The sequence below is a fragment of the Leptonychotes weddellii genome, chromosome 3 (assembly GCF_054177405.1).
Source record: "Leptonychotes weddellii isolate Sample4059 chromosome 3, ASM5417740v2, whole genome shotgun sequence".
In the NCBI taxonomy this organism is placed as follows: Eukaryota; Metazoa; Chordata; class Mammalia; order Carnivora; family Phocidae; genus Leptonychotes; species Leptonychotes weddellii.
In genome coordinates, this window is record NC_138371.1 from 121,966,780 (window position 1) to 121,983,964 (window position 17,185).

At 40.9% G+C, this 17,185-nt stretch overlaps 1 protein-coding gene across 12 annotated transcripts in view; it reads left to right on the top strand.

The window, feature by feature from the left end:
- CAB39L (calcium binding protein 39 like) overlaps window positions 1–15,845 on the top strand; it is a 112,543-nt gene extending 96,698 nt beyond the window's left edge. For all 12 annotated transcript variants that reach the window (XM_081815446.1, XM_031032086.2, XM_081815449.1 and 9 more), the window contains 2 exons: window positions 3,117–3,260; window positions 13,808–15,845. In XM_081815446.1, coding sequence (XP_081671572.1) covers window positions 3,117–3,260; window positions 13,808–13,987 — 324 coding nt within the window. In that variant the 3' untranslated portion in view covers window positions 13,988–15,845. The remainder of the gene's footprint in view (window positions 1–3,116; window positions 3,261–13,807) is intronic.
- The last annotated feature ends 1,340 nt before the right edge of the window (window positions 15,846–17,185 follow it).

The following is a 17,185-nucleotide window of genomic DNA, read 5'->3' on the forward strand; positions in this document are numbered from 1 at the left end:
GAATGTTTCACAATGTAAATATATTTCAAATCATCATGATGTGCACTTCAAATATAGGCCATTCTGTCAATTATGTCTAAATAAAGCTGGGGGAAACATTGGGAGTAAGGAGAGTGAAGCCGCAGAGGCAGAACAATGAGGAGTAAGTGGGGCTCCAAGGAAAGGAAGCAGAAGCGACTCCAGAGCACAGAAGCCTTTGAATGCCATCCTCAGAGGAGCTTAATTTTCTCCCCTTCATCCATGGGCATCCAGGGATTCGTTTGTTTATTCATGCAGTCTCTCAGTGGAATTAGTAGCATGAATAGGGCCGATCTTCAGGAAGGTGCATTTGGCACAAGGAGCAGGCTGGATTGGATTGGGTCTAGCCTGAAGAAGGGACCATTCTGCCCGCTGCCACCAGAGCCCAGGCAAGACGTCATGAGGGCTGGAAAGAGGATAGAGGCAGTAAAAGTGGAACGAAGAATGTTGGAGACATTTCCAAACAGAAAATTGGCAGAACTTGGATGTAGATTTGATGGGAGTGGCAGGGGAAAGAAGGAGCCAAGGAAGATTTCAACTCTTCGTGAGGAGCCTGGCTGGCATGGTGTCATTAACAAAGAGGAAAAGGAACTGGTTTCAGAGACACCAGTGTGATTGGCCAGGAAAGTGGTCCACTGGGGCCACCAGGTGGGCAGTTAGAAACGTTGGTATAGAGCTCAGGAAAGAAACTGAGACTCCAAATGTAGGTTTGGGAGACATCTTCCTAGATGTTACAGTTGAACCATGGGCATAGATGAGACTGGAGAGAGAAAAAAGATCAGAGATTCACATATACCACTTGGAAAATTCCTACATGTGTAGAGCAAAAGTAGAGCAAAAGGAAGGGGAGCAGTAACACAGGAGCAAAGGAACAAGCTGCAAGAGATAAGAAACCAGAAGAATGCAGTCGCCTTGAAACCAAAAGCAAAGAAGAAGTTTCCAGAAGAGTGTTCAGTTAGCTTTAGATGCTGGAGAGATTAAGGAAAATGAAGATGAACAGTTTACATGACTATTGTCCCATGTTTGAGACTAACCAGCTAACATCCAACAGTGTTCATCATGTCTTATGCTTAACAACCATTATTTTTGTGCACTAAACTAACTTTAAGGTATGTAGTTCTTATTTGTTAAATAGACACAAGATGCATCAAAGGTAAGGTGGTTGTTTACTGGCAGCCAGACACACACAAACACACACTCATACACTCACAACACACGCCACTACATACACACCTCTGGGGTTCTGTGGCTGGACCGTATTGTGATAGACAGCCAGCCCATAGTTCCGTGTGCTTTCTCCTCCCATCCAGGATTTCTGTAACCATCAGTACAATGAGGCATCCAGAAAAAGTCTGGTGAATAGGAGAATTCGAAAACTAAGTAGATTATGTATAAAACTATGTGAAGGGTACATTTCAGCTGCCTGGTTGCTGAAGTTTTAAGAATTCCTACTCGGGCGCCTGGGTGGCTCAGTTGGTTAAGCGACTGCTCAGGTCATGATCCTGGAGTCCCGGGATCGAGTCCCGCGTCGGGCTCCCTGCTCGGCAGGGAGACTGCTTCTCCCCCTCCCACTCCCCCCTCTTGTGCTCTCTCTCTCTCATTCTCTCTCTCAAATAAATAAATAAAATCTTTAAAAAAAAAATTCCTACTCCTATATGACAATAAAAGTTTATGAGGTAAAGAACGGTCAACTGTGCTGCTAGTGGGCCTTCAACTATTCTCACTTTGAGTATTTTTATTTTGTTTTGAAGTGTCTTAGTCTGTTTGTGCTGCTATAACAAAAATGCCCCAGACTGGGTGGCCTAAGCAACATTTGTTTCTCATAGTTTTGGAGGCTGGGCAGTCTGAGATCAAGGTGCCAGCAGAGAGCTCTCTGGGGTTTCTTTGGTAAGAGCAGCTGTCCCATTCCTGCGATCCTACCTTCCCAAAGGTCCTACCTCCTAATACTTCACATTTGAGGTTAGGATTTCCACATGTAGATTTTAGGGAGGCACAGACCTGCAGTTCATAACATGCAATACTGCTGCATTTGGGGGGAGCTATTAATTGTCACCAGAAAATGTTTTGTTTTACCCTTTTATAAAAACTTGCTGTACATACTAAACTTAATATGGATTCAGGGTCAGTGATTCTCCTCGTCACCTCACCCCCAGGCTATCTAGCTGGTTTTATAATAAAAGTTAGGGGATGGGGAGGGTATGTGCTATGGTGAGCACTGTGAATTATGTAAGACTGATGAATCACAGACCTGTACCTCTGAAACAAATAATACATTATATGTTTGAAAAAAAAAAAGAAGAAGAAGATAGCAGGAAGGGAAAAATGAAGGCGGGGGGAATCGGAGGGGGAGACAAACCATGAGAGACTATGGACTCTGAGAAACAAACTGAGGGTTCTAGACGGGAGGGGAGTGGGGGGATGGGTTAGCCCGGTGATGGGTATTAAAGAGGGCACGTTCTGCATGGAGCACTGGATGTTATACGCAAACAATGAATCATGGAACACTACATCCAAAACTAATGATGTAATGTATGGTGATTAACATAACATAATAAAATAAAATTTAAAAAAAAAGTTAGGGGGAAGGTAACACTCACTTGGCATAACCTATTTTCCCAGTAAGCTACTAGAGTACATTTATTCAAGGAAGGGAGGTATAACTGTAGAGTCAATTTTGTTATTCTTATTCTACCATAATGCCTAAGAAACAATGCAGTACTGGGAAGCAAGATTAAAGTGAGTGATGAAAATAATAAATTCGTTTCTGGCTAGCTCTGGGTGAGAGCTACAAAGAGAGCTTTTTTAAGCTGCAGCAACGACTGGCTTTAAAAAAAAAAAAAGATTCAGAAATGTATTAATCACCGACTTTAGCAAAACTGTGCGAAAAGCTTAAAATAACAATAATAACTACTCCTTTCATGCCTGTGCTAAACGTAAGATGCACTTAAGGACTCTCAATTTTTTTTCACATCAGCATTCCTAACCACATTTATAGTTTGTTTTTCAGGGAGAAGTGCAATATATTTTGAATCAGATGACTCTCAGATAGATTATCTCTCTGATTTGGGTTTTTGTTTTTTTGTTTTTTGTTTTTGTAGCTGCTAGGTGAACTGATCCTGGACCGACACAACTTTGCCATTATGACAAAGTACATCAGCAAGCCAGAGAACCTCAAACTGATGATGAACCTCCTTCGGGATAAAAGTCCCAACATTCAGTTTGAAGCTTTCCATGTCTTTAAGGTAAAGTACAACAGAAGTAATATGGGCATTTGTTTTTCACTTTCCAATGGCAAACTCCCTGCTGTTTACTCTCCTTTATACTTGAGAGAAAATGAAATAGGCAGTCTTTCCGTTTTGCATGACTTGGATGAAATTTTAGAGGTATTTTAATGAATGCCCATTTGTTTCTAATCCCTATCTCTAAATATTTTCATTTTTTTCCACTGAGAAAATAGGTGGATACTGTTTCCCAAAAGTTGCTACAATAATCAGCAATAGAGCCAAAATCCAAATCCCGACTGTCAGAATTTGAATGCTTTGCTTTCTGCCTTAAGTGTTTCTTTGAGCCTTAAATGAAGCACTGAAGAAATACTGGGGTACTGCTCACTTTTATTACTTGTTAGAAATATTTCTTAAGGGCGCCTGGGTGGCTCAGATGGTTAAGCGTCTGCCTTTGGCTCAGGTCATGATCTCAGGGTCCTGGGATCGAGTCCCGCATCGGGCTCCCTGCTCCTTGGGAGCCTGCTTCTCCCTCTGCCTCTCTCTCTCTCTCTCTCTGTCTCTCATGAATAAATAAATAAAATCTTTAAAAAAAAAAAAGAAATATTTCTTAAATGCATTTTGCTATAAATGGAAACTAGCTCCCCATAACACTGGGCTCTTCCTCATATTTTTTTCTTTGATGTAAGAGTAACAAAATCGCCTCCTAGTAACTTTAGACAGTATATCTTTTTAAGCAGGGTAGGAGAAATCATCTGTAATCCCTACTTCTAACCAAACTGTTGTAAAGATTTTAGTAAATTTTATTTTCCCGTGCACATATTTGAAGGTTTTTTTCTGCAGCTGTATTCACATGGTACACAAAATTGATATCTTAATTTTATCACTTAATGCTTTGCCAGAAGTGAACACTAATTCATTGTTGTTATATATGGATTTTAGAGCCAGGAATTTTATTGGCATAGTTCATCATTGGGTTTGTTTACTCAAGTTTACTTAAACACTTCTCTGTTTTTTATATTTAGGTTATTTCCATTTTTTCCTACTGTGAGGAATGCTGCCATGAGCATTTTCTATATCCAGCTAGGTTTTGTTTTGTTTTTTTTTTCCCCATATTTAGGGTTATTTTCTTAGGAGAGATATCTGGAATAGAATTAAGAGTCAGGAGAGTTCCAAGCTTTTGGGGGGTCTTTATAATGTCTGTTGAGTGACTGAGTTTATAAATCTGTAAATGGGAGAGACATGGCAGTTTATAAGGTATGTAATTGTTGCTTTGAGAGGTTAATAAAAACAAAAAAATTTAGTCCATCTTTCAGCCACCAGGTCTTTATTGTCCAAAGAGCCACTAGAGCAATTCAAATACCAAACTAATTTATAAATTCCATTCAGTGATGTTCAAAATCCCAACAGGACTTCTCCTGGAACTTGACAAGCTGATTCTAAAATTTCTGTGGTAGAACAATGGCCTAAAATTAGCTGTGGCCACAAAACATAATTGGAAGTATTTAGTTAACTACATCAAAATTTAGAACTTCTGTTCGAAAAGATCGAATAAGCAAAGTGAAAAGACAGGATAGAATGTGATACATATAACTGACAAATCATTTAGAGAAAGAATTCAATAGAAAAATGGGCGAAGGACACAAGTTGGTCATTTACAGATGAGGGAACCTGACTGGTCAATAAATAGGTGAACATTATCATCTTACTAGGTAACATTGGAAATGGCCATGAAATATCAAGGAAGTATCATTTTACATTCTTCGTAACGGTAAAATGTTTAAGTCTGACAAATCAAACATTGGTAAGGTTGGAGGGCAATGGAAGCTGTCTATACACTGTAAGTTGATACAACCACTTTTGAAGAGCAATTTAGTGAAATAAAGAACTGAACGTACACATATCCTTCAATCATGAAATCTCATTTCTCAGCAATTTTTTTTTTTAAGTAGGCTCCACACCCAGCATGGAGCCCAATGCAGGGCTTGAACTCGTGACCCTGAGATAAAGACCTGAGCTGAGGGGTGCCTGGGTGGTTTAGTCATTAAGTGTCTGTCTTCAGCTCAGGTCATGATCCCAGGGTCCTGGGATCCAGCCCCGCATCGGGCTCCCTGCTCAGCGGGAGGCCTGCTTCTCCCTCTTCCACTCCCCCTGCTTGTGTTCCCTCTCTCACTATGTCTCTCTCTGTCAAATAAATAAATAAAATCTTCAAAAAAAAAAAAAAAGACCTGAGCTGAGATCAAGAGTTGGACCCTTAACCGACTGAACCATCCAGGCGTGCCCTCAGTGTTTAGAGACACTCTTGTACATGTGCATAAGGAATCATGTACAAAAATGTTTATCACAACATTGTTTAGAATGGTGTAAAATGAGAAAAAAACACAGATGGGCATCAACAGGAGATGGGGAAAATAAATTGTTATATTCGTACAGTAGCATACAGTAATGGGTTAAAATTAATTGGGTTATATAGATCAGTGTGGGTAAATCCCAAACATTGAGTGGAATAAACAAACGTTAAAAAGATGTTATTTATTTAAAGTTTGAAAACCTGCAAAACAGCACTATATATGGATTCAGACTTACACAGTTATAATCTAATAACCTGTATGGGGATGGTAAATACCAAATTCAAGATAGCAGTCACCTCAGCGGGAGGGGTAGGGAGGAGGATGGTGTCATGAAGAGGTGACCAACAGCCTCCAATTATATCTGTAGTGTTTTATTTTTTTAAAAATCTGAAGGCAAGTATGGCAAAAGTTTTAGATTTTGGTAGAGCACATAGTGGGAATGAGTCTGATATGTTTTGTTGTACTCTGCTCTATGTCAGAATTGCTGTGGTACTGGAAGATGCCTACTCAGTAGAAATGATAGACCCTCTCAAGACCCCTCTGACCCAAGACATTGTAGAAGTCTGTGTGTCATGTCCTTCAGCTCCCATGGAATTCTAATATATCATCCTAGATGAGAACAAGCTTCATATAATTTTGTTCAAAAATGCAGTATTATGGAAGTATTCAGTGGGTGGCCAAATGGAAATAACCTACTTCTGTCCTCAGAATTTGGATCATCTAATCATTGGACAGAGTAGGTGCATTTAAAAATAGCTGACCACTTGTTTACTTGTATGTGTATGAACTTGGCCTATCCTGTACCCTAACTGTGTTTCCACCACCAAAGTATGAACTGAATTGTTCACTTGCCAAATACAATATTTTGTTATTTAGAAAAAGTAACAGTTGAGTCCTAGAGGTTTTTTTTCACAGTTCTGTATTAATAGTTTTTTCCCCCAAAAAAAGCACCTTCCATAAGGTGCAGAAAATGTGGAACACACTGCTAAAAATGTCTTTGCCAGATTATTTTCATTAGCTTGCTGGTAAATTCAAGGAACTGAATGAGATACCATTTCACGTTTTTTTCTGCTGTGGACAAGCAGGATGGTGTGGTGGGAAAGTGTTGGATGGAAGCCAAGAGACCTGGGTCTTCTTTCTGGCTTAGTTGCCACCAGTGACTTTGGGCAAATCCATCTGGATCTGTTTCCTCACTTGTAAAATGCAAGAGTTACATTCAAGTCAGTTGTCTAGTTCTAAGATACTAGGTTCTGCAGACCTTTGTCTCTGTGATCCTGCCCTTCCCAGAGATGTGCCCGATATGAACGTAGGTATCAGCAATGAGCCGAGCTCCCTTTCCTTTCCCTGTTAACTTCCTTCATAACAAAGACCATGATGCCACTTCCCACCAAACTGTGTCGGGAATGGGGTGGTCTGTGCCATTTGGCTCACCTCTTAGGAATGCTGGAACTCAGGCCTGGCCAGGGACAAAAATGTTCCCAAGTGGACTACTCCGCCACTCAGATCCTAGCAGTTGGCTGCTATAGCTATTTCCATGAAAACAAGAAGCTCCACCCTCACCCTGTCCAAAATACAACAGCCAGTTTGACAGTTCACCAAAAAAAAGGATACAGAACAAGAAAAGTCCTAGTTGAGAATCATTTCCGTGTGGTCTTACTGAAAAGAATGCAGAATTACAGATTAATTTGGTGAAAGCCTAACCATCAATTACCCACTTCCTTAAGGACCTGTTTTTTTAGCAGGCCAACCACTCCGGTCTCGACATACCAAATCTAAATCTACTGATGGAGAAAACAATTGAGCCAGGTAAATTTAGGAATCCGCTATGAGCTGATGTAATATTAATAATTTTTCTAAAAATGTTAACCGTATAGCAAAAAAGTGTTTATAGCAACTTAATGTTTCATCAGCTACTCTAAATAGTGCAGAGTGCTCAATGGTATCGTGCCTTCATCTGAACTCATTTCTGCCCATTTGGCTTATTTCACCAAGTGGTAGAGGAGAACAAGTGAAAAGCTGTAATTAAGACTTAACCTCTCGTTTCTACTTTTTAAAATAATTTCTTTAAAAATTCATAAAATAGGGGCACCTGGGTGGCTCAGTTGGTTAAGCAACTGCCTTTGGCTCAGGTCATGATCCCGGAGTCCTGGGATCGAGTGCCGCATCAGGCTCCCTGCTCAGCGAGGAGCCTGCTTCTCCCTGTGACCCTCCCCCCTCTCATGTACTCTTTCTCTCTCTCTCAAAAATAAATAAATCTTTAAAAAAAAAATTCATAAAATAATCAAGTCTATGTTTGTTTATAGAAAGGTTTGTAATGGGTTTTAGTGACCAACTTTATCAACATCACCAAAAAGTATATAAATATATGACTCATGACTCGGTTTGTTAATCCTGGTGCTGAATATTTATGATATTATTGCCTAGTTTTAAAAATTTAGGAAAATTAAGACTGAATACTATTAGAATAAGACATTTTCAAAAGTGGCTTTTCCATGTAATTTTGGAATAAATTTGTAGTTTCCTACATAATTTCCACAGTTGTGTGCAATTTGTAGATCCCAAAGACTTGGATTCCAAAATGCCAAAGCAGTTGTCAGAACAACAATGTCTATTATTATAGCCCTGACTATACTTTAAGTGGTGATTGGCTCCCTTAATGTAAGAAGAAGCTGGAAATATTAAGAATGTATCCAGTGAAAAGCAGTTTACACAGACCTGTACCTTTGAAACAAATAATACATTATATGTTAAAAAAAAAAAGAAGAAGAAGATAGCAGGAAGGGAAAAATGAAGGCGGGGGGAATCGGAGGGGGAGACGAACCATGAGAGACTATGGACTCTGAGAAACAAACTGAGGGTTCTAGAGGGGAGGGGAGTGGGGGGATGGGTTAGCCTGGTGATGGGTATTAAAGAGGGCATGTACTGCATGGAGCACTGGGTGTTATACGCAAACAATGAATCATGGAACACTACATCCAAAACTAATGATGTAATGTATGGTGATTAACATAACATAATAAAATTAAATTTAAAAAAAAGGGGAAAAGGCAGTTTACAAACCACCATGTACAGAATGCAAGCCCAGTTTTGTCTAAAATATATTTACATATAGCTATATGCAAGGAAAAAAGGGATATATACACCAAGTGTTCACGGTGGTTATTTTTAGGTGGAGGAATTATTTAAGAGATATTTTTCTTTCTTCTTTGTGTCTCTTTTTCTGTTTTCCTAGTTTTTCACATGTGTCACTTTCCTAATCAGGATGATTATAAGGATGGTGGCAGTGAGGAAGAGGATCTCAGGAGATGTTTAGAGCATCCTGAACCTCCAGCCTGCTCTCCTTCTCCATCCTCACTTCCTTCCCAGGGTTTTTGTTCTTCCTGCCCAGGTGGTAGGGCCCGGTCTGGTCCTGTTGTGGGCTCGTTGGTGCTCACAGACATCAGCCAGCTTGCGGAAGCAGGGATCAGGTCCTTCTTTCTTAAACAGGAAAAAAGTTACTGTCTCTGATCAGTACCAGCAAGAACTGTGTCAAAATATTCTAACCATTATATTGCTCAGGTCTGTGTTCATTTGAGAGGGTGAGCCTTTAGAATGAAAAGACCTTATTTTACACTTCAGTGGAGTTACTTCCATGTAACTGTCATGGGAGTCCCAGTTTCAAATCCAAGTACAAAGCATTCTAGGCTTACAGCATGCCTCCCAGACAGTAAGGGTAGCAAAGCAGAAAACGAGCCTTCCAATGCCTTGTCTAGTGCAAATCTCTCTTGACAGAATAGAATTTGAATGAAATGAATGAATGTGTGTGTAAGACATGCATTTTTTTAATCTTTCATAAAAAGCATTCAGGTTTAAAATAGAGAGCAAAGTATTCTCAGTTTTCTAAGTTAAAAATATTTGAGTTGTGGTCATGATATTTGCCTTTCTCTAACCATGCTTGAGGACGCCATAAATCACACTTCTGCAATATGTGTAAATTAAGGGATACAGCCAATAAGACCACACTGTAAAAAGAGAAGCCACAGGTAGTTCCATTTGTTTAACTTGTTGGGGAATGGTTTGAAAATAGCATTTAAAAGGAAAAACGGGTCCAGCAGAGACAGGACCAAGAAACTCCCTATACTGGACGTAGTAGTCAGAAGATTTGGCTCACCATACCTTGGTTCAGAAGTGCGTTCCTAATGGCCCTGGTTCATCTCCAGCCTTCACTGGGGCCATCAGCGCCAGAGGGAACCGTGCTGGTGCATTGACTGCTTCTGCTCAGTAGCTCCCTTGAGAGGTAGCAGAGTTCAGGAGCCATAGAGAATTGAAATAGGGAAAATTTCAAAACTGGAAAACAAATTTAACGTTTTTTAGGTGTACAGTGTGTGGATTCAGTGTAGTTAATCCAGTGATGCCTGACTGCAAACTCTTCTACATTTCACATTTATTTTGGATTGAAATAGAGAAGCTTCGTTTGTCCAATATATATATATATATATATATATATATATATATTTTTTTTTTTAGAAAGAAAGACTGTTATGAGTTATTTATGGAGTTACCACAAAATTCCACACAATTTCCACCTAAAACTTCACAGCAGCTCCCTTGTAAACAAATGGTAACCACGGGAGCCATGAATTTGGCTTCAGCATATGATTTTCTGACATACTACTAATAGGTATGATATAAAGGTCAGGCATTCTAACAGTGTAAACCAGTCAGGGGTCCTTTTTAAAATATATGTAAGTGACAATTTTACTTTATTGTAGTAACCTAAACCTCACCATTCTAACCATTTTAAAGTGTACAGTTCAATGGCATTCAGTGTATTTACAGTGTTGCATGACTGTTATCACTATCTAGTTCTGGAACATCTTCCTCACCCCAAAAGGAATCCCTGTACCCATTAGGCATTTTCCCATACCCCAGGCCCTTGGCATCTCCTAATCTGCTTTTGGTCTCAATGGATTTGCCTCTTCTGGATATTTCATATAAATAGAATTATACTGTATGGCCTTTTGAGTCTGCTTTCTTTCATTAATATGTTTTTAAGGCTCATCCATGTTGTAGTATGATCAATATTTCATTCAGTTTTATGGCTGAATAGTATTCCATTGTATGGAATACAATTGTTCATCAGTTGATGGACTTTTGGCTATTGTGAACAGTGCTGCTAGGAACATTTGTGTACAAGTTCTTATTTGAACAGAGTTTTTCAATTCTTTTGATATATACTTCAGAATGGAATTCTCAGTCTTACGGTAATTAAATGTGTAACTTATTGAGGTACTGCCAAACTGTTTACCACAGAGGGTGCACCATTTTACATGCCCACCAGCATTGTACAGGGTTCAGTTTCTCCCCTTCCTTACCAACACGTGTTGTTTTCAGGGTTTTTTATTGGAGCCATCCTAGTGCGTGTGAGGTGATATTCCATTATGGTTTTGATTTGCATTTTCCTAATGACTAATGATGTTGAGCATTTTTTCACATGCTTATTGGCCATATATATATCTTCTTTGGAGAAATGTCTGTTCAAGTCCTTTGCCCCTTTTAAAAAAACCTTGTTTTTTCGTTGTTGAATTGTAAGAGGTCTCTATATATTCTGGATACTAGATATTGATCATACATATGATTCACAAATAATTTCTCCCGTGCTGTGTGTTGTCTTTTCACTCTCTTGATAATGTCCTTTGATACACAAAAGTTTTACATTTTGATGTTCAGTTTATCTGTTTTTTCTTTTGTTGCTCATGCTTTTGGTGTCATAGCTAAGAAACTATCGCCAAATCCAAGGTCACGAATATAGATCCCTATATTTTCCTTTAAAAGTTTTATTAGCTCTTATATTAAGGTCTTTGATTGATTTTGAGTGAATTTTTGTTTACAGTGTGAGATAGGGGCCCAACTTCATTCTCTTGTCAAATACTTTTTCTGCTTCAATTGAAGTGATTATGTGGCTTTTCTTCATTGTATTAATGTGGTATATTAGTTGCCTAGAGCTGCCATAACAAAGTACCATAGACTGAATGACTTAAGACAACAGAAGTTTATTGTCTCACAGTTCTGGAGACTAGAAATCCACAGTCAAGGTGTCAGCAGGGGTGGGTCCTTTTGGAGAGGTTCACCCGGATAATCTGTCCTATGCTTGTCTCCTAGCTTCTGGTGATTGCCAGTGATCCTTGGCATTCCTTGGCTTATAGATGCATAACTGCAATATCTGTCATCATCTTTACATAGTATTTTCCTCTGTGGATCCCTATGTGTCTTTTTGTCCTAATTTTCTTCTTCTTATAAGGATACTAGTCATAGGATTAGAACCCACCCTAATCCAGTATGACCTCATCTGGATTTGATTATGTCTGTAATGTCACATTTATAAGTACTGAGGGTTAGGAATTAAACATTCATATTTTGAGGGGACACAGTTCAACCCCATGCATGTGGTGTATGACATTGATTTTATTATGTTGAACCTCCTTTATATTTCTAGCATAAATTCCACTTGTTGATGGCATATAATTGTTTTAATAGGATGCTAGACTCAGGTTGCTTGTATCTTATGGAGGATTTTTACATCTTTATTCATAAAGGATGTTGGTCTGTAGTTCTCTTGTCATGTCTTTGTCTGGCTTTGGCATCAGGGTAAGGCCAGCTTCATAGAGTGAATTAGGAAGTGTTCCCTTCTCTTTTATTTTTTGGGAAGAATTTGAAGTGGACTGGTGTTAATTCTTCTTTAAAAGTTTGTAGAATTTACCAGTGAAGTCATTTTCCTGGGCTTTTCTTTGTTGGGAGGTTTTTGATGACCAATTCAATCCCCTCATAGAAATTTTAAAAAATCATTAAGAGAATACTATGAATAATTGTAGTGTAATCTAACCAATAAATCAGATAATGTAAATGAAATGGACAAACTACCAAACTGACTCAAGAAGAAATAGAAAAATCTGATTCATGGACGAGCTCGCCTGTCACACAATAAACCCAGGAATCTAATGTCATGTTCACTTCCTTTGAACGTCCACAGCCTTTCCTTCCCCTCTCATAGGGCCTTAACATCTTTGTATATTTTTTTCTTTCTTCATGATTGCTGGGCTGGAGAAACCTTGAGGGCTCAACCTTATAGCCTCCACTTATTCCCATAACCGATCCTTGTCCATAGTGTGTTTAGAGGATGCACTGTTGGAAGTATGGGATGGGGCAGGGGGCCTGGTGGTAAAGCACTCAGCTCTTTGGAGGAGTGAGGCACCCAGAACGTGAAGCCATAGCGCTGTATGGGAGTCACACACTTTTATGGGTATTCTCACGTCGTCATATATGTATCATCTAACTGGGAAGTGTGTCCATTGAGAAATATTACAGCAATCAGTATTATAGTTTTGAGTTATTGTGTCCTATTATGATAGTCATTGCTGTCTTTTATAGAACAGCTGAGTCACTAGCCTAGGATTGTAGTTTCAACAGGAGTGCACATAAGAATCTTTGTGGAACTTTATAAAAATACAGAATGCCAGACCTCTACCCCAGATCTGCTGAGCTGGAATCTCTGGGAGCTGGAGCCTGGGAAATTGTAAATTTTAAAGCTCCACATACATAAGGAAAGAATATCATTGATGACCTCCAGGGAGGGAAGATGAGAGGGGAACTCTTCACCTTTGTCTTTTTTGAATTTTGTAGCCAGATGAATATATTACCTGTTCAAAAACTAAATTATAAAAAAAAAAGCACACTCGAATACTACATGTTGTTTATGTTTATGTGCATATCTATGTCGTAGGAGGAAAAGGATAAAAACACGCTTGGGGATGGAAGCACACTGCTCAAGGGGGTGGGGACAGATGGAAAGTGAGAGTTTGCATCTATTTGTAGTGTTTTATTCCTTTAAAAAGAGATTTGAAGTAAAATGGCAAAATCTGCTCAAGTTGTTGGTGGGTATATTGGTATCTGTTATGTTCTTTTCTGTTGGAAAGACTGTGTAGTTAAGAACATACAAACATTTAAGACATTTAAAATCAAAACAAAGTAAAAACTGTTCCCAGATAGCTCTGACGAGCTCCCGGCTAGCTCTCCAGAACACGGCTCTGGATGGGGAATTATGGATTTCCCTCAATTAGGGAAGCATAATGTGGGGCTTCTGCATTTTACCAACACGAGTAGCACAGGGACCCCGAGAAGGGTCTGTGTCATCCCTGGTGTGCGTTCCCTGTCTGACGTATTTGTTTCTTTACGTTTCAGGTGTTTGTGGCCAGTCCTCACAAAACGCAGCCTATTGTGGAGATTCTACTAAAAAATCAACCCAAACTCATTGAGTTTCTGAGCAGCTTCCAAAAGGAAAGGACGGACGATGAGCAGTTCAGCGATGAGAAGAACTACCTGATCAAGCAGATCCGGGACTTGAAGAAAGCCACCCCCTGACGGTCTCAGCCACCCTCCCACCACAGTCACCGTCTCATTTGTTCAGTTTGTACAGAAAGTGTCATTTCAGAAAGTCATTGTCCTTGGGAAGGCTTTGGAGGAGGTGCCCGGTTTTTCTCAATTCATTGTTCAGGGTAGACGGAATATAAACATTTGAATGAAAAATGATTAACCTAGAATAATGCATTCATTTGAATCAAGTCTGTGATGATTTATGTGAAATCAGAGCCACTGTACTAGACATGGATAAAAACAGTTTTAACCCTTGGTTGACCAAAGGCAGCAGGGCTGTGGGCTTGCAGACCCAAGCCCTGGGTCACCACAGGCCCCCTAAGCAGAAGCCCAAATGACAGGCGTCCCTGAGCCCTCAAGGTTAAGTTCTCCGAGGAGAACTGGGGGTCGGGGCGAGAGGTGCAAAACCATTCCATCTATCTGCACCTGGACATAACGGATTTCTCACGGCGCTGAAAGCTCTGGCAAAACAAGGCCCATGTTTTCAGTCGTCACACGTCCTTGTTCCCGGCCCGCCTGTTTTGACCGTAACTAAGTTCCTAGGGAAGCACAACCCTCTCTCCATGCACCGTCCCGCGCTCCATCCCAGCGGCTCTCCTCCGCACCCCACTCCTGGCGCACCCCCTGCGGCCCGGGTAGCTGGGAACGGCTTGGCCAAAGTAGGACAGGTCAGCAGGGGTCACGGGGACAGAGGGGACCCACGGGTATGACCTGCTCACTTGAGAACTTGGAACAGATGGTGAAGGACCACAGCTCTAGCAGTAAACACCGGTGTTTCGCTCTGACTCCTGAAGCGTCAGGGAATGATTGGAATATTTCATTCCTGTCATCATGGGAAAATTCTTTTGTGGTGAAAGTGTGTTTTAGGTTAGGAATCATTGCATTGGGATGCCTCGTGTGTACAAAATCGTGGGTCCAGAGGGTTAGCCCACTTTTATAAATAAGGGAACATTGCCATTGGAAGGGCAAATGATTAAATGTGTGAAAAACTTCTCAAAGGACTCGAAGTTATCTTTTCAGTTTATTTTCTAATTAGCTGCCACTCTAACGTCCCATCAAAGCTTTCAGCGAAAAGGTAGAAAAGCTACAAAAATGTGGTCTCAAGTATTCTTTTGCATTAAGGACTTAATTGTGTTCTTTAAAAAAAGGCATGAACCAAAAACAACAAAAAAGGTTATGGTTTGTTCTCAGACATCAAATGTATAAAATGAAATTTTAAAGTTATATTTATAAGCCATTAAGGGTGTAACGATTAATCTGTATTTTTTCAGAATTCTGTTTCCAAATCGTGAGTTGTGGCCTCTGTAAGGACCCTCACTTTATACAGTATTGTGTGCTGTGTTCTTCAACCAGGTATTTCTCCACCAGAGAGGGAAGGATGCCTCTCCAGGGGTCCTTCTCCAGGATCAGTCCCTCTGTAGATTTTGTATCTGAAGAATTAGCTGACAGGCCTTCACCCCTCTCGGCAGGGGCCCAGCGTGGACTCCTGAGGCGGATGGAGTGGGCCCTGTGGGACCCCTTATAGCAGTTCTGGCCAATGCCAGTGTGGAGGGTCAGCCCACAGCCCACTGATGACCTTCATTCTTTACTCACTGAAGTCAGATTATTTTTAATAATGTTTCCTGACAGCCCAGAGTCTCTTAGAATTTGGCTTTTCTGGTTTTGCTTATTTGACTAGAAGAGAAGACTGTAAATATTTAAAGAGAGAGAGAAAAGGCTCAATAACCATTGGACGTTTATTTGGTTGCTAACACTGTTCCACAACATCCTAGGACACATGTTTCCATTTGGAAAGCAAGGCCTTGTAATTCTTTTTTGATAAATAAAGCATTTTATTTCCTCTGGGCTTGAATTAGTTCTTTTTTTAAAAAAATATTTTATTTACTTATTTGACAGAGAGAGAACACAAGCAGGGGGAGTGGCAGGCAGAGGGAGAGAGAGATGCAGGCTCCCCACTGAACAGGGAGCCCAACAGGGGACTTGATCCCAGGACCCCGGGATCATGATCTGAGCTGAAGGCAGACGCTTAACCGTCTGAGCCACCCAGGCACTCCTTGAATAAATTCTTTGCTAGCAAGTCCTTATTCTAGTTCAGTACCTGTCAAACAGAGAACGGGAGCCTAAAAGGCAATAAATGAAGTAGTTGGGGTTTTGTGTGATACAAATTTGTAAATTATTAACAGGAAAGGGGGAGAGCCAGACGCTCACAGTCAAAATATGTTTGCACAAAATTCACTGTAAATATTGTGAGTCGAAATTTGAGAAGGTCCTATTTAATAAGCTATTTCAAAACACACATTTAAATAAAGACTGAATAAAAAGGTGCCACACACTCCGTGGTCAGTTTCGTTCCTCTGCCATGTAGCTGGTCCGTGCTCCTGTCCCCACTCCAAACAGGGAGCGCCCCGGGGGGGCGGGGAGGGGGGCTGGCCTCTGGGGGGTGCTAGGGGCCCCCCAGAGGCCCCATACCATCTTCCCCCAGCACTTGGCTAACTCCACGCCCTGGTTGCTGTCCCCTCATCCAAGTGAGGCTGTCACTGCTGGAGCCCCGCCTGCCTGGCACCCAATACACACATCAAAGTCAGAGGCACTCCCATTTTATATTTGAGGAAACTGAGGCTCTGAGCAGTTTAACTCACCCAGACAGCATGGACTACACCTGGGATACAAACCCAGGGTGGCCTGAGGCCCAACTCTGCTCCTCCTCCCTCGTCCATCCTCAGGACTGGGAAAGAGGGAAGGTCCAGGGTGTCAGGAAGTACTCTGTGCCCGTCCCCACTGCGGCCCAGGAGGCTCCTGCGGGGTCAGTCCCAGAGTGAGCCGGCAGGCATTGAGATCATGATGTTCTTGGATGAGGCTCTTGGCTAAAGCCAGGCATCTGCCCAAATGTTAGTATCACCCCTGGAGAAAAGGCCGAGGGGCACACGGCCCTTGGGCAACCTTTCTCAACTGCCAGCCTCCATGGGTTCTCATCTTGGCGGCTCTGGGGCAGCATATACACCGGGGAAGAGCGGGTGAGCTTTTGGAAAGCCTCTGTGACTGGCCACACTGGTTTGTGTCATACAAAGCTGCCTGGAGCCATAGTGCAGTCTGGAAATTACACAAGACCTGGAAGAGATTGCAATAATGTAATAGAAAATGAAATTGGAAAGTCGCTACAGTTTTTTAACATGAAAAGATAAATGT